General features: G+C 40.0%; 2 protein-coding genes across 7 annotated transcripts in view; one reads left to right on the top strand and one right to left on the bottom strand.

The window, feature by feature from the left end:
- Positions 1-650: 650 nt before the first annotated feature.
- On the bottom strand, positions 651-5,031 carry senp8 (SUMO peptidase family member, NEDD8 specific). Of its 2 annotated transcripts, none has more exons than XM_055220985.1 (2): positions 4,149-5,031; positions 651-2,914 (listed from the first exon to the last, which is right to left on the bottom strand). In XM_055220985.1, exon 2 carries the CDS (start codon positions 2,888-2,890, stop codon positions 2,252-2,254), a length of 639 nt encoding a protein of 212 aa, XP_055076960.1. In that variant the 5' UTR covers positions 2,891-2,914; positions 4,149-5,031; the 3' UTR covers positions 651-2,251. The 2 variants fall into 2 exon arrangements, with proteins under 2 accessions (XP_055076960.1, XP_033842135.1); XM_033986244.2 differs by having other exon boundaries at positions 4,477-4,645.
- The window catches only part of myo9aa (myosin IXAa), a 164,223-nt gene continuing 146,327 nt past the window's right edge, over positions 5,019-22,914 (top strand). For all 5 annotated transcript variants that reach the window (XM_033983232.2, XM_055220981.1, XM_055220978.1 and 2 more), the window contains exon 1: positions 5,019-5,124. The gene's annotated coding sequence lies outside the window, so the exon portion shown is untranslated. The remainder of the gene's footprint in view (positions 5,125-22,914) is intronic.

Consider the following 22,914-nt stretch of genomic DNA (forward strand, 5'->3'; position numbering starts at 1 on the left):
AACAGACCTGGAGTTGTGTTTTATTTCATTCACAAGGCATTTTGAGCACTAGAGATGTAGACAGACTAATAATGCTGGGATACTCAAAACATGACTCCGGGTATGTTTTTGATGAGGTAACAACATTATAACATGACTTAAAGCTCACAGAAGTCAATTCTGTGTAATATAGGACCCAGGTTCAGTTGTGACTCTAGTACTTTTTTAAAACAGTAAGAGCTCGGTTGACATACTGTTCTCTTCAGAGTGCCAATAAAAGCACGATTTATGGCTTAATGATTGGTGTGATAATAAGACAGGATGATGAATTATAGTCTAAGTTGGCAAGGGCACTGTCAAATGTTATTGGCTTTTGAAATGCGTTTAATTAGCAGCACATTGACAGGTATTAAAAGTAATGTTGTCATGATACTAAAAATTCAAACTATTTCAATACTAATGAATAGACTGGATACTCAATACCGATTCCGATACCATAGTGATAATAAAAAACACATGAGCATCTAGTTTTGATACTAGTTTTAGTTCTGAAGCTACTTTTGACAACCCTAGTTAAGAGATTACCACGTGGCGTAACCTCCCCATATTTAAGAAAGACTATGACAGCCCTGTGTGCCAGTGCATTACAATAAACCACAAAGAATGCACTCTCAAAAATGTCCACATTCCTTTATTTTCACGTGAGGCATTCAGCGTTCTCAGTTACACTATTACACTCATACTGGTATTTATGGCTGAACAGAACCATGACCAAAGCTGGAGACCAGACCAGGAGCCCATGAAGTACATTCTCAGTCTGTCAGTCCGGTTCATACTGAGCGACCCTGAGCAGATCTGTGTAAACATGTCTATATTCACCCCAAACTCAACTCATGGATAGAAAGACGGTCCTCTGTGACATTTGGGCTGTTCATGTGTACTTTAAATACTCATCAGTAGGCATGCTGGTGTCGGTTAAATACTGTACACTACCAGAGAAAAGTTTGGACATATCTTCTCATTCAATCTTTTTTCTTTATTACTTTCTATATGTTATATACATAGGGAAAACATCAAATATATGAAACAAGATTAATGTAGTAAAGAAAAAAAAGATGAATAATCCCCCCCTGCACCCTCTGTTTTGTCGACAGTGCTGTAAATCCTTCGCTTTCTCTCAAACTTTCATGATGAAGACCCTACTTCACAAAGCAGTTTGAATTAACCTTGAGTTTAATTCCTGACTCAGAGTTGTGTTAAGTGATAGAAACTGAAATAAAACCTGTTCCTACTTCTGTTAATGGGGAAGTGAACTGTCCAATCAGAGCTCTCCTTCTGGAGCAGACTCTGGTTAAACTCTGTTAGAGGAATAAAATCCGCTCTGGACCAGGTTAGGTTCACAGAGTGAGTTGCCATGGTGACTGACTCATGGTTTATGTTATCTCTCTCTGTGAAAATGAAAACTGAGTTCACCTCTTTTCAGGGTTAACAAAGTTTGGACTAAACCTGCTTCTGAAATGGTTTTCACTTCACAGGTGTGCCAAAAGTGCAAACCAGGGTTCAAAGTTTGTATTTATTTTTTATATCTTAAACAAGTTTTGAGTCATTTTTAGTTTATTGTTTGTTTACTACATTCTATATATGTCATTCATAATTTTGATGTTTTCAGTGAGAATCTCAGTGTTAATAATCATAGAAATAAATTAAAAGTGTGTCCAAACTTTCGACTGGCAGTGTAAATGTGCATATACTATGAGGGATAACGTCACAGTTACTGTCAGAGGAATCCCTCAAGACTTATGAGCGTGTAGTTCGACTTATATAGTGGAGTTATATAGAGACAGCTGTATAAGGAGATTTGTTAAATACATTGGGGATGTAACAATATCCCAATCTCGCTCACGGTACAATAGTTATTGCGATATTTAGTGGAAGCTAAAAATGTGAATATGCTACATTTTTCCCTTTGAAAATGCCTTGACAAGCCTTTGGTTCTGTCATAATCCAAAGAATTAAGATTTAAAAGTGCTAAATAACAGTTATTTCTTCACTGAAATGGAGCAAAAGATCATAGCCTATGTAGTTTTTAGCTGCTGCACCATAACAATGAAATTTAGCAAAGACACTTAATTGGATATATTGCAACTGCCCACAATATTATTGTGAGACTTTTGACGATACAGTGTCACAATATTTCAGTTATTGTTACATCCCTAAAGTACATCAGGTTTTGTGTGAAGGAGTTTGCGCTTTGGCCAAAGGTCGTTAGAAGTTATCGAAAGGCCAGACTGTGGATGAGTCGGCACCACTCGGCCCTCTTCCGGGTTATGTACGCCGGGGTAATGCTGGTCTCAGAGAGGCGCGGGCTGGCCTCGGCTCTAATGCTCTCACACAAAGCCTCACTGATACAAATGACATACATGCCGCAGTCGTAGCTGTTCTGCTGCGAGGGGCACTGTTCCTCCACAAACACAGCCCTCCGCCCAGCACCCACGAACGGCTCCAGCTTGTGAGCGATGCGGCGCGCGTGCCCTGAGTTACTGCCGTTCTGAGAGTCATAGTGGGCAAAACGGTGGGAGCTGCGTTGATATACCAGGAGGCTCCAGTGTGTGCCCCCTGCTGTTTGGTTGGAGTTATCGTTGACAGCCAGGAAGACCCATCTGCGAGAGGACAGTCCCAACGGCTCCAGGAACAGAGCCAGCTCCTCCGAACAGGAAGCACATTTGATGAACTGGGTCACCTCTGGGCTGATGAATGCAATGGAGTCCTTCAGATTTGGGAAGCGCTCTGCAGAGAAGTACTCAAAGGCAAAGCCGATGACCTGGTCGTTGAGCCAGTAGGGTCCTTCCAGTAGAGCCAAGTCTGAGCGCCGCAGCAGGCTATCCTGAAAGCTCAACACCACCGGGTCCATGCTCCCACGTCACCACAACAATGCCTGCACACAAAACACACGATTACCACAGTATAATGCATGTCCCATCAATCTAAATGACTTTTGTACTATTATTAGGGATAACGGGTAACAGTATCTTAATCTCTCAGTATAATAGTTTCACAATATGCATCTCATGGTATTTATTACAATATTTTATGGAGACTTGAATATGCCACATTTTCCTTTTAAGATGCCTTTAGTTTTGTCATAATCCAAAGAATTAAGATTTAGTGTAGTGTTTAATAACAGTTATTTCTCCATATAGTCTGCACTGAAAAGGAGCAAAGGATCATGGTCTATGTAGTGCTGTATTTTTTTGTACTCATTTTGCACTATAACAATGAGTTTTTATTGTGAGACTTCTGATGATACGATATGACACAATATTTCAGATATTGTTACATCCCTAATTATTATCAAATTTATAAAAGAGAAAGAAAAGTAAAATACACATTGTGGGTGGCAGGGGTTAAATCTGTTGTTCTGTAGTTCACTAATTTCAGCAGATGACATGCTTAAAGTTCACCTGTCAGACAATTGATACTTTGCAGCTGATTTTATCAATTTTCTTTGGGCATGCAATGCTTACTGAAGGCACTAGTCTGTCTGAAGCACTATTAGAATCAATCTGAGCTTTGTTTTAGCACAACATGAACAGAAAGAGATAGATCTAGCTGAAACTACAACAGGTGAGCTGATGTGTGCTGTTAAACATGTCCCTCTCAAATAACATTACAGTCACAAGCTAGCTAGCAGTAGCCAACAGTTTCAGTCAGTCACTCTCACCTTTTTTGCTTAAAATCAAACATCTAAACAGAACCACGAAAGCTTGTATTGATCACAGGCTCCTGAAAATGTGTTGTTTAAATCCATTTTGTATTTTTATTTAAGTTTTCAGACAATCTTCAAACTTTTTTTGGCTTTTGCTAATGTGTGCATTGTGTCACCATGGTAACTGCTGAACACTCCACTATAGAGATGCAAGTAGAACACCCCCTGCGTGGGTGCATCAGTATTGGCGTCTGATGCGTGCTATTTATACAACAGTGAAGTGGTCCTCTTATATATAAAGGCTACTGCAGAGTATTCCATTACTGCAATGCGTTTACTGCACTTTTGGCAGCGGTCTGTAGCCTACTCTATACACACACACACATATACAGACACACACAGACGCGCAACATGTGTAACAGTGTCATACAGACAAAAGCTCGTTGTCATGCGTTAAACATACCTTACACAGGCGCATTCAGATGACAGGAGATTGGAAAAGCGCATGAGAAAAGCCGTGCTCTCCTGGCAGCGCACACACCACACACTACCGTAAACTGCCGCTGCTTCTCCTGATAATCTCACGAACTGTAACCAACACTGCCACCTACTGGACCAGAAACTATTTCCACAAAAACCACTACGCCACAAATATGATGTTTGTTTGCGAATCTACCCGGCAGTAAAAATAGTACTCAAGACTCAGAGGTGTAGTTTTGACAACTGACAGGAGAGTGCTCACTGCGTCCTGACATCTATTATTATTATTATTATTACTTTGCGTTACTTACATTGTGCGAATACTTGTCAGTGTGAAGGCGACGCGTGCGCAGTTTTACAAAAGTGTACACGAGCCACACGCAGCGGCCAGGGTGTAATCACGCCTGAGTAATTGTGTGAAAATGCGGCGCGAGCAGTTACTGGGTTGTTTACATGGCTTCAGCACTTCCGGGTTGTCTCTCTTACGTCGCCGCCGTGCCGTCATTACGTACGTAGCCTGTCCCCGCCCATAAGCCTTGTGAACGCGCACACACCGCTGCTGCTGACTGCCTGCCTGCGCGCGCTCTCCGGAGAGTGGCCGCACTGATTAGCAAGGCGAAGGAGGAGTGTTAGCGACCGTGACACCGAGCGAACGAAAGAACGAACGAAAGAACGAACGAACGGGCCAACGCGTTTTCTCCACACGGTGTACGGCGCTCTGCTGCGGGAAAATGCGCCACGGTTACGCACGGATTACATTACCGGGAGCCCACGCGTACTGAAAGGGGGATGCATCGGGAAATTAAATAGAGAGACTGCATTTGTAGCCTTCCACCGCTCCTCTAGTGCTGCCTGCCTGTCTGTCTGACTGCAACCGAGCCATCCTATTAAAAAAAATAAAAACAGGAAAAAAACGTTGCGGGTACAGATCGTCTCCTGTTCAGCGCGCACGTTTCAAGGTAAGTCTCTCATTTTTGGTTCGTATTTTGTAGCTTTTAGCGTAGCGGTGGTGGTCTTTCCCTCTACCCCACTGGGAAGGACAGCTCAGGGGTTTGAAGCAGCCAATAATGAACCTCTATTGCCCAGGCTGGAACGGGCAATTTTCCCTTGGATTTTACGGACGCATTTTGGAGCTGTTTTGCGCATCAGTTCTTTTACGCATCGTGGTCCAACGCGGCTTGCTTCATTCTCAGCTGATGTCGTGGATTCTGTTGGAAACTTTGGCTCTCTTTGGCTGTTTCTATGTGACGTTTTTAACACAGCTTCGTTTGCTCTTCACTCAAGGCCAGTAAAAGCATATGTGACAATCATGATTCACCCTAGTGGGATTTGTCTCTATTTAATTGACTCTTAAATATTGTATGGAGCTATTGCGTAAAAGGCAGCAAGCAGGCAGTGTTGTGCTGAGTCGTGGGCTGCAGAGGGGAGAGGGGTGGGGTAAACGGTCCCATGTATTATTTAGTAGTGGAGGTCAGACGGTACGGCTAAAAAGAGCAGGAGCTTTACGCATCAGCAGGACTAGGCTCTATGGACAGGGGGAAGTTGCTGATTCATGGATGGTTCCTGGCTGTCAGTGGAAATGATTCATTTTGCAAAGCTAGATTAGGATTTTGTTCCTAGTTTGATTTGTTCTTGGTAATGGGCAGTACTACAATCCTACTATGAGGATTCTTATACTCATTTTACCTGTGCCATAACTACAACCTCTATGAAACCAAGTGTGTAGTAGTTGCTTAGGATGTTGATTAAGCCAGAGGTGGGTAGAGTAGCCCACAATTTGTACTCGAGTAAGAGTAATGTTACTTCAGAATATTCAAAATAATATAAGTAGAAGTACATTGTAGTGATCCAAGAAATGAGTCAGAAGTAGTAAAAGTAAAAAAGTATTTGGGAAAACCACTTCTCAAGCAAGTGTAACTTAAAAAGTAACTGTCTGATTTATAATTTGAGGCATTAAGACACAAAAATGAGACAAACAAAATCGGATCTGAAGGAGCTGTGCAAGAAACACAAATGTTCAAATCATTTCATATTGTCCACGTAAAGCTTTTGTCACTTGTAGACTTACTCACAGTGGGAAGAGGAACCACAACTTTTTACTCAAGTAAGAATACTGTTACTTCAATAAAACATTTCTCAAGTAGGAGTAAAAGTATGCTGCTAGAAAAATACTTTGAAAAGTGCAGTTTCTTTAAAACAAATGTAACTCAGTACTACCCTCCTCTGGTTCTTGGTAATAGGACTACAATGTTACCAGGCGGATTCTAGTACTCATTTTAGCTGTACCACAACTACAGTCTTTATGAAACCAAGTGGAGTGTAGTTTGTTAAAAAGTTGATTTGCATGGATTAAACCAGCAGTTAAGTAGATCATGTGTGGAATTGATTGTGTTTCTTGGAAATAGTACAGTACAACCAGTCCATTCATCTTCTTTCTTAATCATAATTGTCCTGTATATTGTTCTTTTTTATTTCTAATTGCTTTTAAGACATTTATTGGTTAGCAAACACACTGGCTTCTGTTTGCACTGTTTATTACATTTTTATAGTTTGAATAGGTAGTCTAAATATCTGCTGTTCAATAACTGATGAGCTTGCTTTTTTTAGTCTGGGCAGAGAGTGATTCTTTATGGGAAGTATTGCAGTTACTGTTAAGAAGTAAGAGTCACATCATATTTTGGTACATTCAAGTTGGTAGCAGAGGTAAGGAGATGGTTTGCAGTCAGGAGGTTGTATCCATGACAGAGAGAATAATTTGGGTCTTTGTGGAGCTTGTTTATATAATTGTGGTCATTCAAATTGTGAATAAACAATATTCAAACAAAATGTCTAAATAAATGGACTGTATTATTTAAAGGGCCTATATTCAACTATTTTATGTTATAATGTTGTTTCCTCATCAAAAACATAACTGGAGTTGTGTTTTGTGTTAATAATAACACTTTAAATGCAAGATATATCTGTTTATAACATACTCTGGAACATTTCAAGCAAAGCAATATTATTTTCATGAGACAAGCAGGTGGTGGACCCTTCACCAGAAAACTGACATAGTGGAGCTTTAAAATAAGAAGCGTCACGATAAAACATGGCACAGGTGATACTTCAGCCACTTACAGCTTACAGCTGAATGTTCAATGTGATTTCTTTCATAACTTAGGTGAAATATTCATTCATTTCATGTAGACTCACAATCTAAAGCATGTGTTCTCCTGCCCTGCCTGCTGCTGTTCTGTCCCTCTGTTTCCTTCTCAGTCTAATAACCAATGCTGCAGTTCTAACAAGTAGCCTACATATGGGTCTAGTTTTTAGTCCTATTGCAGACAGGAAAACATGAATGAAACAACCCAAAAATGCTGCCATTATTGATCATTAATTAGGCTAGCCATAAAAAGTCAGCTGTATTTGACATCACAAATGAGTCTAAAATTTCACCTTTTTTATTTAAATGATCCCTAAACGCATCGAAAAATCTGCTGTGACTGGCCGAGGTCAGGCTCAGTGTCTCTTTCTCCTCCCTCTGCGTTGGATCTGAGTGTGAAAGAGAGAACCACTCATGGAGCCACAGCTCATATAGTTTACGTTAAAGTGGAAGTTTCATGGCAATGTACACTGTTGGCAAATACATAAGGCACACAGGGAAACTGCAGCACAGGCAATGGCAGATTTCATGTTGTGACGAGCAGGCTAGCTTTGAAAAGTGGAGGGACCATATCGCTTCCTTTCAAAAGTTAGGAGGGAATGTAATGAATGGGTGCAACGCCCATGTGTCAAGTGTTCCGCTGTGTTTTTAAACTCCATGCACCTTCACTAGAATCATTTCTATAATTTCAGCCCTGGAATTTCCAATCTCTACTAAACAAAAGATAAAAGGTGGCAGTTAACTTGAAAACTACCACTTCATGACATCACAAAGTGGTTGAGCTTTAAGATGTAGACAGATAATAAAGTAATAATAAAGGGTTACTCAAACATGTGTCAATGAAACAAAACACATCTCCAGCTATGTTTTTGATAAGGTAACAACATTCTAACATGGCATACAACGCAAAAGAGTCAATTCTGTGTAATATAGGACTTTGAATAGATATGATTAATTTATATAGGTATCAAAATCCATCTGTATTTGGTGGTTTTACTCCTGTACTGTAAACGCACTACCTCCCCTCTCTGTAGCAGTGCTGTGTTCCTGGGTCTGCGCTCTCTCTCTCTCAGATGTACACAGGTGATGAGGGTAAAGTGGGCCTGTCCCGTTGGAATGTGGGCCCTGAGAAGAGCCAGCTGCCCCAGACATCTGACACCCTACAGGCCTACCCTCCTCTGTGTGCTGCTCCCAAAAGATGCACGGCCCCCCTCTCCCTTTGAGCTCCATTCACACTATCACACACACTATAGTGCATCCCCTGAAAGACAAGTTACATGACAAGTTTCTATGGGCATGTGTAAAACCGTCAACTAGGGCTACATAAAAGTATCAAAAAACAGATACTAATTGGTACTAATACTAGTATCAAAACTAGATACTCATTTTTGCAGGTATTGGTACTAAAAGTCACATTCACAGGACAGAAATCAACCTCTCTTTGATATCTTTAGAATGATCTTGAGCTGTATCAGAACAAGTATAAGACACATAGACTAGTATATGCCCATGGACCAGTATGGAACCTGTGTGAACGACTGAGGGATTACACAGATATAAGGCCACATGGGAATATAAAAGACAATACTACGATTTAATGTTGAAAATCACATTCTATATGAAGTCTGTATGAACATTATTTTTAGTTACCATTGTGGTATCTCTATCGAGTGTTGAGTCTCTTGAGGTTTAAATTTTAGTATTGTGACAGCACAAATTTATTCTAAGTATTGAAATTTGCTATGAGATTAGCGATTCATGTTTTCAAATCAAAGTTCAGTTGACAGTCCACATTTCAAACCTATCCAAGAGCTTTAACATTTGAAAAAAGGCTATAAAACTAATTCAAGAAGGAATCCCATGCATTTTGGAATATTTTTGCAAATTTCTGACGCTCAGGGTAAATTTTTTTCACAAAAAGGCAATTTTTTTGTTGTTAGCTGAGGACAGGTCCTGAATAAGTGCAGCTTTTGAGATTTGATATTTGTGACAATTCAATTTAATTGTGATATATTTCTACTTTGCTCAATGTTGTTATTCACAACAGAACAAAACATACTTCTGAAAACATGCATATTTGAAACTTTATTTTATACCTGGTTTTAAATTCAACCAAGTATAAGACACTTCTATTGTAAATAGTGTAATATCATATTATTGTGTTCTCATGTCGTGTGTTTATGTCTGACTGGTGTAATGTCTAAATGTCTGTGTTATCATATTGAATGTTTCATGTTTGCACCTGCTTTAGGACAACGGATAAAGTTTAGCTCCAGTGCTAACTCCGGCATATTTATGTGGAAACTTTTTTTTAGACGCATTGATTAATATGTACTGTCCTAATTCATTTAAAAAAAATGAAAATAATGACGCGATCTTTCAGGCATAGAATGTTGTGGTATAAGATTCTACAGCCAGTTTGGTCCTGGTTTGGTCCAGTCGTTGGGTCCCGGTTTGGTCCAGTCGTTGGGTCCCGGTTTGGTCCAGTCGTTGGGTCCCGGTTTGGTCCAGTCGTTGGGTCCCGGTTTGGTCCAGTCGTTGGGTCCCGATTTGGTCCAGTCGTTGGGTCCCGATTTGGTCCAGTCGTTGGGTCCTGGTGGGGTTCAGTTGTTGGGTCCTGGTTTGGTCCAGTCGTTGGGTCCTGGTAGCCTGTCTGTCCATGGGAGTGGATCTCCTTAACTGTGGCTCTCCTTGAGGTGTCTCTTTTTTTCCTGCAGAACCTAACCTGGCTCATGACAGACTGATATGTGTGTCACTCTGAACTGAGTTCTACACATTATCAATCCGAGATGGCTCTTGCTGAAAACGATTGGAAAATGTGGAAAGTCAGGACGATTATTTGAATCTGATTGGTCAAAGCGTGACAGCAGCGGAAGAAGACGAAAAATCTAACTTTTTTAGTTTACCTTCTGCACCTTTTTCACAAACAAAATAGTCTGTATTGACGCTAAAACAGACAGAAGTACGTCTCTTGGCGTCGCCATGTTTGTTTTGGTTCGCTTGAGCGCCTCTCCTTTGGCTTCCATACAAACCTCAGTCCTGCTCTGTGATTGGTCTGCCCGGTTTGTGAACTTACAGATGCAAGAATCTATCTTGCTGTGCAATATTCTGCAGCAGAACTGTGAACACTTGTATTGATCACACCCTCCTGAAAATGTGCTGTTTCAAATCTATTTTTTTCTTGAGTTTTCAGACTACCTAAACTTATCATGCTAATGTGTCACTATGCTCTGTTCTATGCAGTTATGTTTTACTTGCACTCCATTGTCCCTTGAGTGTCAGCAGACCCTCCCATAGCTCTCTGAGGAGTTACCTGTTGGCACACTGAGCTCTGAGCCGGTGCTGCTGTGTCACATGTTGACCCCTCACATGATGGAGGTCTCCTTAGTGTGTGGCCATAGGATTGTATGTGTGAGTGATTGGCGTTCACATGGAGTCATTAAAGAGGAACCAGGCTGTGTAGTGCCGCACAAAGCTGCCCTTTCTTTACTGGACCATTATGTGAGGCGCTCTCCGGCCTCAAAGACTCTCCGCGTTGTGCACTTCCCCTCATTAACTCACTGCTGCTAACAGTAGCCTCAGCCAGAGCAGGAAAGAATGGGCTTTGTGTTTTTCATAGCTGTTTGTGTGAGGGAAGTAACTTCGTTTTTGCAGTTGATCCCTAAAATGGAAGAGTCAAACAGAAGCAGTGCATGCAAAACAGTGTCTATCCAGGGTGGATTTAGGTACAAGCACAACTGAACCTGGGTTGCCAGAGTCTTAACCTGCAGATAGAGACACATACAAGTTTTTTCTCATTCTATATGGACAGAATTCACTCACTGAGGTGCAGGGGCTGCATTAGCACCGCTTAATGATTTTTGCTGTTGGTAAATGTGTAAGATATTGCCACCATTGAATATCTCATAGAAATTACATATTATTGATTATTGACTTTCCTCATTGTTGGGTACAGCAGCCTTTTGTGCCCAGTAACAGGGAGAGTGGTGCATATTTTTGTGTACGTCAACATAGCCACACAGCTGTGACAATAGCCTGTCCCCCTCCCCCCCTTTGCCCCCCTGTGTCCCCCTGTGGTCCCCCTGGCTCATGGTACAGACAGGACAGGCCTATGGCTTATCTCCAGGCACGTGCTCTTGTGCAATGTACAGTGAGCTGCAGAGGCTGCACTAGCATTCATTAATGATTGGCTGCAGGTGCTGGGATTTAGGTAGTGACCATTCAGATCAGAGAGAGTCCTTTTAGGTTTAAACCAACTCGATTTCAGCATTGAAACTGGCAACACAAATGAGACTCATGTGAGACTTATTCTGCTTTCTGATTGGCTAATCATTTTCACAACCAAAATCAGGGTTGTCAGGATTCAGCAACCTAACCCACGCAAGAGCGTATGAATAAAACACCTCTCCCCCCTCTTTCATACAAGTAGAAGTGGCTTTGGAATTGAAGATTTGTCACCAAAATTTAGGATTGGGATTCTTCTACAATTAGCACATTTTACATAGAAAATAGCTTTGGCCTAATCCACTGACAATATTTTTCACCCATAGTAGCTCTTATAAAGCCGCCCAATTCTGCAGGAAAACCATGTACCTGGCAACACAGACCAAAAACTAAATTATGCCAAACATCTTGGCCATCATGTCCAATGTTTTTGTAATTAGGAATAATCAGTAAAAGCTATATTTGATTTGAACACATCTTGGGACACAGTTAGGTCATGTTTATGGAATATAAAACCAAATTCTTACATATGGTTCCTTATATATATTATTTTATAATATTTCTGTAAAAGCTAATCTTACAGTCAGTGTTTTTTTCTGAAGAATGAAAGTGGTTGTGTTCTGTCTGTACAGTCAAGCAGCAGCTCTCGTTCTTATCTGTGAGGAATTCTGCAGTTTACAGTAGTCTGTGCACTGTCCGAATGAAGCAAGAGGGGAGGAAGAGTCCAGATAATGTGCGCAACTGACAACAAACAGCCCACGATAAGGCCGCTCTCACTGCAGTCTCCAACATGCCCGGCAGCACCAGGAATGCTCCCGGCCTAATCTGCAGCCACCTTATCAATGCTCTAATTGACCAGATGATATAGAAGCTCCAAGATAATTCTGTTATCTGCTGTCTGCTCCACTCGAGGGAGAAATGTCAAGACTGGCACGGCACAGGGCAAGATGGATAGCTTTGGTTCTCACTCCCAGTGACAGTCAAGCAGTGAATGAGTGACGAAGTGCTGCTATAAAGGTCCTTTATTATGCAAAATGTAGTTTTTTCTTGCAGAATGTTTCCTTGTACAAAACACTCCTGGAGTTGTTTTGTTTCATTCAGACGTGCTTGAGTAACCCTGCATTACTAGGCTGCGTACATCTCCAAAGCTCAAAATGCTCAATTTCACCTTGCGATGTCACGAAGCAGTAGTTTTCAAGTTACAATCCAACTTTTATCTTTTGTTCTGTAGAGATTGGCAATTCCAAGGCTGAAATCATCCAAATGATTCTAGTGAAGCTGTATGTGAGTCTAAAAACACAGTGGAATGACCGACTGGAGGACAGGAAGTGATGGTATTTTCTGCCCTATTTCTCTGCAAATATAGCCACGAACTGTTTTAATTTTTATAAACCAACCTAGTGCGAAGTGCCTTCTTAACATTAAAGCTCTTTGTAAGTAGCTCTTGCGTTAGCGTCCAATTCTGTTTAATGTGCACGTTATGTTTAGGACAATATGGCAAAACAGCAGAGCATGTTTTTTCCATAAGAATTGCTCCATGTATGAATTTTCTGAACATAAACAAGACTGACTTTTAATCAGTGCCCAGTTTCTTCCTCCAAAGTTTTGCGTCTGCTCCAAACCACATGCTTTTACTGACAGTGGATTTGCTGTTGGGTTGTCAAAAGTATCGAAAATCAGATACTAATTGATACTAAATCCAGTATCAAAAATAGATGGGATTTTCGGCTCTTTTATGGGATTCGAACCTTTCGGATCTGGTCATTTCAAACAGACGTTCAAAATACAATGTGAGAACTCATTTTAACAACAAAGGCTCAGATCTGTTTATACTGGTTCAAGCTGAGAGTAGGAGTGTGTTTGCGATTTTTATAAATTAAGAATTTAAATTAAACTTTTGCACTACAATCATTTAAAAACAAGCTGTGATTATGATGCCAGATATGTTTTTCTATGCACACATCTCTCACTTTTGTCGCCTTCTGAGCTCATTCTTGTGTTGATCATGTAAAAATCATAAGACAGTCAGTTCTTTTAAAAATGAGATCCAACTCCAACCGTTCACGTTAAGGAGCCGTTCTAAAGAGCCGACTCGTTCACAAATGAAACAAATCACAAATACCGAACTTAACAAAAAGTAAAAATATTCCCATAAACATGACAAAAGTTCAGCGTCACTAACCCTGTTCAAGTGTCCAGTTTAAAGTGCATATGTCAAGTGCAACATTATTATCTTTAACATTTTACTACAAATATTTGCCTAGTTTTTCTCTAGTCCTTTAATTTTGTTGATGTTTTCATTTTACTTCCTGGTTGGACACAGGTAGCAGATGTGACATGCAGAGAGGTAATTCAGTAACCGTTGCCTAGAAACTGTAATGTTAACAAGGGCCAAAGTGTCTAAATTGCACAATATTTATTACTAAAACAATAAATCACAACATTGTTATTTTGTTAATGTTTAAACTGCCAGAAAAATGTCTTCCTTATGCGGAACTTGTCCCCACGTTTTGGATGTAATATTCTGTGGTGATGACATACATAGGGGTTTTCTGTTTTAAAACTCAGAGCTACTTCCTGTATTTTTGTACTTCTCTTCTCAAATATTTTTTTTTTTCTCACAAACTGCCATGTAACTGATGTAAAACTATGATAAATATTTAGCACAGGTACTCCCCCACCAAACCAAGTCATAATTAGAAAAACATGTAAGCCCAGACTGAAAAAGCACTGTAAAGTATTTAAAATTAAAAGTTTTTTCAGTGTATAGTTTTTATAGATTGAATTAATAGACGGTCCTTTTCTGAGTCATTTTAGTCAACTGGAGCTGTTTTATACACATGAGTTTCTGCGTTAAACCTGTGAGATAAGGCATCCATGACATTCACGGGATGATGCAACCTTAACAACTCAAACACAAACGCACAAACGCACACATGGTTCAGAAAAATGGTTCAGATTTCCCCCGTTCTCCCTCCGCTGTCACATACACAGTTAATTCCCATTTTAGAACATACTTTGTACTAGTCTGTCTGTTCAGATATAGCTCAAAATGCACTGGAGCTGCACAGCTGATCCTCAGGTGGACGTACATTCGCTCAGGTTTCACTTTTGTTTTCCTCATGAACACACTTTAAATCAAAGGCAGGGCTGTGGAGCACGAGCGTTTTGTTTTGACAACTTTAGGCTTTTACTACGTGGTCGGAGGAGGATTATGGACTCGTTTGGATGCTAGAATAGGGGTCACGGGTCTAAAACGTTTGGAAACTCCTGTTTTAATGGGACGGACCATTTTTTTTACCATTTTATTTGGTTTATCTTTAAGGTTTCCACTATTCTTTTCCCGTCTGGCACCTCTTCCATGGCACAGTTCAGTGTTTGTGGTGACAGTAGCTGCTCTGACCTGCCTCAACACTTCTTGTGGTAATTGTGGGATAAGTAACTTTTCATAATCACAGAAAGCCCGAACAAAAACATGAGTCAGTGATGATTAATGATAAATAAAGATTACATTTGTTTAATCAGACATATTTTGTAATTAGGATTTTTTATTTTTTTTTCCAATGAATGTCCCAGAACTGAAACTAAGCCGCTGTTTCGGTTGTGTACAACATAATGCATTTATTTTGTGAAGTTTTTGATGCAATGGAAGATAAAAGATGGCGACACTGAGAAATCTTTTGGACAAGTCTGGAGCTGTCCTCAAACCGCAAACAAAACCATGGTCCACGATGTTAGTTTTTTGATAATAGGGTTGTCAAAATTATTGGAAAACAGACACTAATTGAGACTCATTTGAGCAGGTGTGAATACTAAAAAAGTCACATTCATAGGACAGAAATTTACCTTTTTCTGAACAGCTTTAGAATGATCTTGAGCTGTATCAAAACAAATATAAGACCACGTAGACTGCTAAACAAATACGTAAATCCCATGTACTTCTGAACAGGTCTAAACTTCTTTTTACCCATTATGTAGGATCATGTGTTGTTTGCAATGAAAATTATGCTAGCTAAATAATTGCAGCCTTTGCGATTTGCTAATTGTGAACTTTCCAATCTGTCAGAAATCATAATTGTCCTTTTGTTACCATGTGTTAATGACCCAGAAGTTAAGCAACGGGCTAGCATGTGTCAAACTAGCTTACAGAACAATGGCATTTACCGTAACCGTGTTGTTATGTTGTTAATCCCACATTTTTCTTGTACTTTATTTGTGGGGAAAAATGGTTTATTTATTTTTTGTTGTGAAATGTCATTGTAAAGATTAACAGTATTAACAGTCATGCTAGTTAGATACACCTTTAACGTGAGTTAGCAGTAGCGTGAGACACAATTCCCACAGAACGATACACGAGATTGGGTCCACAATAATGAAACAACATGGAATTTTAATTATAATTTATTTACAATGTATTACAATTTCCATTTGACATTTTATTTAATATTTTTGTTGTTTCGTATGGCTTTTCTGAGATGACGCTTCTGAATTGGTGTAACTCTGTAGCTTCAACTCTTTTTCTTCAAGCCTACGGTGTAAAAATATTAGTTAGTGCGTAAGATTTTATTTTTATTATCCTTTTTTTAAATTTCGAGCACATGTATCAGGTACTTGAAGCACATTTCACAAGTTAATCCATATATAAGCTCAAAACAGAGTGGGAAGAAGAAAAACTTAATTCCCAGCCTTGATCTTGCGGAAATTCTCGCGAAATCTCATTCCATCACATCCATTCCATCATCTTTAGCTAAACCTTCTGTTTCTCCAAGTAGTACGTATTAGGGTTGTCAAAAGTATCGGAAATCAGGTACTAATCTACACTAAAACTAATATTGTTTTTTTTTTTTATGTTATTGTGATATCATAATCGGCGTCAAGTATTGAGTAAATCCCTTAGTATCAAAGTCAAGTTTTAAATTTCAGTATCTTAACACTAGCATAGATCTTTTGTATTGTTCCTCCAGCCTCATTAATAAAATATCAACAACAATATTTGGTTTGCTTGGTGGTAAAATTCTGAATGCGTTCTGAGTGTCAGCAGATCGGTAGACGCCTGCTTATATTTCTGTGCCTTGTCTCGTGTTGTTTTGTCTTGCACGTCAGTCGTACTGTGACTAAGCTAGGCAGTGACTTAGCATTGTGGTCAGCCAGTCGTGGTCAGCTCTACACTGTTATTTGAGTGCACTTCTTGTGTCTAGGTACTCCACTGCGCTCCACAGTCAAATCTCTGGACTTTGGTAAACATTAGCTTAGCATGTCGCTCCGGCTGAACTCTCGCGGAGCAGGTGGGCGGTGGAAATGCACGCAGATGCTAACTGCTACTTGTTTTCTCAAGCCTCTTAATTAGGGTTTAGAGGTTTCGAGAGTGCGGTGACCTTCTCAGGGCAACAATGCTTTATTGTTACAAAGCGTGGACTAAGCTTTTTTTGTCCTCAAGACTTAAAGGCCCCGTATCTGATTGTTACCGTCTTAAAATTGTGAAAAAAAACCCCTACTTTTTAGCAGTTTGCAGTGGTCCAAAATTATTTCCACCTTGCCTTATGCGTTCCGAGCGTCCTAATTATTCACAGCGATGAATTGAGCGATGAGTTTTGAGTACGCAGTCACAGTAAAGGTAGCAAAAACTAGCATGCTAACCGCACACTTGCTGATTTTCTGATAATAAAACACATTATTTTTAGAGGCAGACGGTACGCAGACTTATATTGTATAAGCAGCTGTTCAGGTCAAAATATCTGTACTTAGACCTGTCACCATAACACATTTTGAAGTTCGGTATATAGCTGAATTAAATATACGATAAACAATAATACGGAAACTAGTTTATGTCACTGACGCAAAAACCCAAGGGCAGATTTAAACCACAAAAAAAAAAAACTATCCTAAATCTACAACATTGTTAAATAAACAGCAGAATGAAACACTTTAGTACTTAGTTTGCGTCTGTAATTAATCATAGATGTTATTAATTCAACCTTTTTCAACTTAAATCTCATCATATGGCCAAAAAAACTAACCAAAATTTCCCAGCCAAGACAAATTTTGCTCAAATGCATGGGAAAAAAATCTGGTATAGGCCCTTTAAGCTTGAACGGTGACTTTTGTATTGGCCAGAACACCTCCCTATAATAATGCTATGATGCAATTACCACAAACTGCCAGAATTAGCTGCTACAATGACCAGACATATTTATAGCATGATGTTAAAAGTCTCATACCAAACCGGACTTCCTTTATTTTTATTAATGTTGTATTGGTAATCGTTTCAGTACATATGTTTCTAATGTTTCTGTCATTTCTAAGCACTCCTCTGATAAAGCTCCCTTCATAGTGCCGCAGACTAGGGCGTGTCTTTGGATAAAATGGTACAATGACCGTGTTATCTTTGAAGCCCTGTATTTCCATGCACGGCCTCTCGCATAAAAGCTCTCTAGTGTAATTGAAAAAGACTTTGCATGTTGTCTGTGGTTCTATAGCTGGCAGAAGATATTCTGGGAGCAGTAGTAAAACACAGACCAAAGAAAAGTCAAAGAGAGGAGCCACATGTTGTCCGCGGTGCCGTCACATGACTCACATGTGTAAGGCTTTACTGCAGCGCGTTAGCACATTTTGAAGGCCGTGAGAAAGATTGCGATAAACAACAATATTGATAATCCCAGTACATGAATCATTAAAAGGCCCGAGCTGACTGTATATATAAATGGATGTAGCTAATCTGCTAGACACCACGTGTATGGCTGTGCTTTCGGCTCCATTGACTCTGGCTCCAATTCACTTTACATTGAAAAACTGTCACCCCTCTCTCTGTAACTGCTGCGGTGAGCCTCGTCATCTTGGTCTTAAAATGTTCACATTAACCCGCTCTACATGATCCCAGTGTCTTTTTTTGCTTTTGTGTACGTAAATCAAGATATGAAGTTTAATAATAGCCAAAACAAGCGCCTTCTTTCCTCGAAGTTGCTCCCGCTAGCATTAAAAACGGGTTTGATTGAACTGGCGGTCCCTGCTAAGCTAATGGTGCAGGCAGGAAGGGACGTTACCTTCAAAAGCCTCACTCTGGATTGGCTCTTTGGTTGCTATGATACTCGCTGCTGAAATTCCAAATAAGGAACTCGGCTCTAAATTCACCGCTATAACTGTTAGCCACGATCAGCTTCATTTGACTGGATCTGAATGCTATGGGTGACGTTACACTCCCGTAGTCCACTTCTTTGTGCAGTCTATGGCTGCAACAAATAAATGGCAGAATGAATTAATAATTAGCCATAGAAGTTATTCATTATACCCTCTACAGCTTAAAATGTATTGTATTACATAAAAATGGCAAAAATCTCACCATTATTGCAAAGAAATACACACACACACAATAAATATTAAGCCCCAAAATATATTGTTCCAGCTTTCATGCTTAAGCGCGTCTGTCTTAGGTGTGCTCAGAGAGTGACATCATGGCGTGGACAGTTCGGAGTGAACATGTCTGGTCAGCATGGAGCATTATCAGCGCTCCTGCCTCTCCTCAGCTCAGCCTGGCTCACATTTCAAACACTGCGGTCTGGGGAGAGACTGTAAGACAGCAGCCGGCCCCCGTCTTCACAGAGACAAGCCCGGCCTCCCCAGCGCTGCCCTGTAATTACACCTCATGTTTTTCCTAATACACTAAACAGATGTTTCTAAAAGATGCTTAACGCTCACAGCTCCGTTTGAATGATAACCCGTCATTACTATCAGCCGCTGACAGTTTGTACTGGACACACAATGGGCTCGTACACAATCACACGGAGCTGTCCACTTTGCTGCATTGTGAAGACTGCATAGTATTATTACCATGGCGATTTTGGGTGCATTTAGGGATGGGCCAATATGGATTTTTTTTTTTTTTTTTTGGAGCGGATTTCGATATGTGATATTTGTCCTGCTGCTGTGACCGATAACCGATTTTGCCAATACCGATATTTAAAATCCATATCAAGGCCCCCAAATTTACCTGGAGTTGAAGTTAAGGTCTCAAATGAACTTTTCACCCTTGTAAAAATGATAACAAAATGTATTAATCTGAAATATAAAACCAAATCCATATAATGTTCTTCTATTGCCATTTATACTCATTAGCACAAATATCAGCATTGATTGACCGATATCTACAAATCTGTGTTGATATTGGCCAATAGCGTTACTGCAACCGATATATCGCCCATCCCTAGTTGCATTACACAACCACTTTGATTATTTAAAGCCTCTTTGGCGCAGTAATGAGAGTAGAGAATTCACTGTAAATGTCCATCATAACAACAAGCTACATTGAGTACTTTCTTCCAAATAGAGGAAGGTGATACCAAAACAATTTCTATCACAATCCATGTGAATTTGGATATTTATATTGTGATGAAGAGGTAACTGTACTAATCAGATTCTTCCCAAAGTTCACACTGCAATACAATTGTTTAACTCCACCTGTCAATCACTCAGGACATCGCTGAGGCTGACCAATGGAGGCATGAAAGGGGTGTCTTTGTTTTTTTATTTTTGAAACCAGCTCTGCGCTCAAACAAAAAAATTAATTTTGATATGGCAATTTTACAAAAATAGCATATCATCGCAGGAATACAATCACGATTCCAGCCCTACTTCCAAGTACTGTGCAGTTTGACAGTGTACATCTACACTGGACGATTAGGTCTGATGTAACAAAAACACAGTTGGCAGTGCACCATTTGGTTGTCTTGTAGGATTCTCACTCCTCTGGTTTGTTACGCAATTCTGAACAAAGAGTATTTAGCGGCCGGTAGAATTCATCGAGGTCAATCAGCCATGAGACGCCTACCTGCAGGTGCAAAAGAATAGTTTAATTTAGCCGAGTGTCTGCTTGATGTGGTGGTATGTATCTGAAATACGAAACAGTGTTAGCGCATTACAGGGCGGCGTTCATGTGACTGAGGCTCCTGGCAACTGCTAGTGTCATTGCTGCTCATCTCCACTCAGCTGGAACAGTCCTGCTGGCACATGGCTTCTACTACTGCTCCACTACTACAACACTTACTCTCACAGTAGGTCTATGTAGTTCTTGGTAGGGTAGGGAAATGTATTCTCTTCATGAGCACACAGAGTTTATTTCTTTTAGCTCGTTGTTCTTGTCCATCTTCGACATGTCAGTGCCATATGAACCATCTCACACTCTGAGGACTTCAGGGACCGGCCTCCTGTGATTTAAACGTCTTTCTTATTCTGTAAAGCACTTTGAATTACTTTGTGTACCACTTGTGCTGTACAAATAAACTTGCCTCGCCTTGCCTCAGCAAAGTACACATAATACTGATGATTTGCAAAAAAAAAAAAAATCTTGCAGAAACAGTGAAAAGTTTGAACACACTTTTTATTTCATTGTGTTTTTTTATTTTTATTTACGTGATTATTTACGCTGTAGAGTCTCACCGAAGGCATCAAAACTATATAAATGGACACATATGGAAACAAAAAATAAACTCAAAATAACTCGATTTGTTTTAGGTGTTATACTTTTAAAAACGGCAATCTCAAGTTGTTTAATCGCTGCTTTGCATATTCCACTAATGAACCCTGTAGAGGCGCAGCTGTGAAGTGAAAACCATTTCATCAAGAAGGTCTAGAAGGTGTGGCCTACTAGTGTTACTTCTATGTATGTATCTAGTAGTACACATAGTAGGCCATTGCGCCCCATAGCTCCTTCAAAGATTTTTGGCCACATTTTCATAGCAAATCCAATTTTGCCTAAAAATGTTGAAATGGTACCCACAGAGCCTTTAAAATTAGACTATTAAAAAAAAAAATCCATATTGTTTTTTATAAATCACTACAGGGGGCCAACTATGTTTAAAATAGTTTAAAACAGCGACCCAAGCATGTTAGGGGGTGGGGTTATGCTCTAAATTAACTTTTTAAGTGTTCACCGACATTCAAACTCAAGGCCCTGGAGCCAAATGTGGCCCGCCATGTCATTTTATGTGGCCCACGACAAGGTCAATTTAAATTTAATGTATGACTGTCTTAAAATGTCAGTTTATCAGGAGTTACGCAGTTACACAGACATATTTTTTATATCTTTGCAAATTCGAGACAAACCATTTTGCTGATGCGGCCCTCGGTGAAATTGAGTTTGACACCCCTGCCTTAGCACGTACTTAGCTCCTCCAAACAAAAATGACTGTAAATGCCCACGTTCATTTAATCCATAGGGCTTTTCTTGTATTCTCCCCCGTAAACATGGACAGTAACAAAAGCGTGTGGTTAACTGTATAATCCAGCATGTGCACGTGATGGTGGTTGGCGCCGCACCCCCCTCAGGCCACGGCGGCTCGATGGCAGCATTTGGCCCAGCAGACTCCCATTCTGAGCGAGAAATGAAGTGTGCATAATCCCTTCAGTGATACCTCCAAGTCCCCTCCTGGCGTCTTCCCTCACCACCTCCTGTCTCTGATATCACCTACGCTGGACTGGTGCGTCTCGAGTCAAATATTAGACTGTTTTCTTTCCACTTTAAGGCGGTTTGGTCATTTAGCTGCTAGTCTTGTTGCGGTACTGAAAATTCAAACTCAATACTAAATATCGATTCATTAACTCAATATTGATTCTGTTTCTTTAGATAATAGAATGTGATTTTCAACATGAAATCATAATACTTTCTTTTATATTACCACGTAGCCTTATATCTGTGTACTCAGTCGTCCAAGCAGGTTCCATACTGGTCCATAGGTGTACACTAGTCTATATGTCTTTATACTTGTTCTGATACAGCTCAAGATCATTCTAAAGCTGTTCAGGAAAGGTAAATTTTCGTCCTGTGAATGTGGCTTTGTATCGATACCTGTTCAAATGAGTTTGTACTTTCGATACCGGTTTTAGTATCTGATTTTGGATACTTTTGACAACCCTATTAGTGGCATATTGTTTTTAATGTAACTCTGCGTTCAAACACAGGTGCTGCTTTCTTTCCACCATGCCTATTGGTCAGTCTCTTCCATGCCTTGAGTGAGTGACAGGTGCTCTTAACCAATAACAGTAAAGTGTGAGGACCCAAAGCAAACAAAGAGAACAATAGGAGAGCCATTACATTATTGAATAGGGTTGTTAAGGCTGAAACTGGAGACAATAGCTGTTTACAGTTTCAGTGTAGTTAGCCCCTCCCTTCAGAGAGATATAAGGCAGTGTCCACCAGCAATCTGACCAGAACTGAAGAAGCGGCTTGGATGAGCAGCAAAACGTCTTCACTCCTACAACATTTTGTCCAGTTGACAGATTTAAACTTCATCTTTTGCTAATGAAGTGTGAACTCTAAAGGAAAGTGTACCATGGGCTTAGTTACTTTTTAAAGTGGAAATCAACTCTAAATCCAATTTTCAGTAGTTGGTGA

The sequence above is a fragment of the Periophthalmus magnuspinnatus genome, chromosome 3 (assembly GCF_009829125.3).
Source record: "Periophthalmus magnuspinnatus isolate fPerMag1 chromosome 3, fPerMag1.2.pri, whole genome shotgun sequence".
NCBI lineage: Eukaryota > Metazoa > Chordata > Actinopteri > Gobiiformes > Gobiidae > Periophthalmus > Periophthalmus magnuspinnatus.

Coding starts and splice junctions, on each gene's coding strand:
- senp8 (XM_055220985.1), bottom strand. CDS start 2,890: ATGGACCCGGTGGTGTTGAGCTTTCAGGATAGCCTGCTGCGGCGCTCA.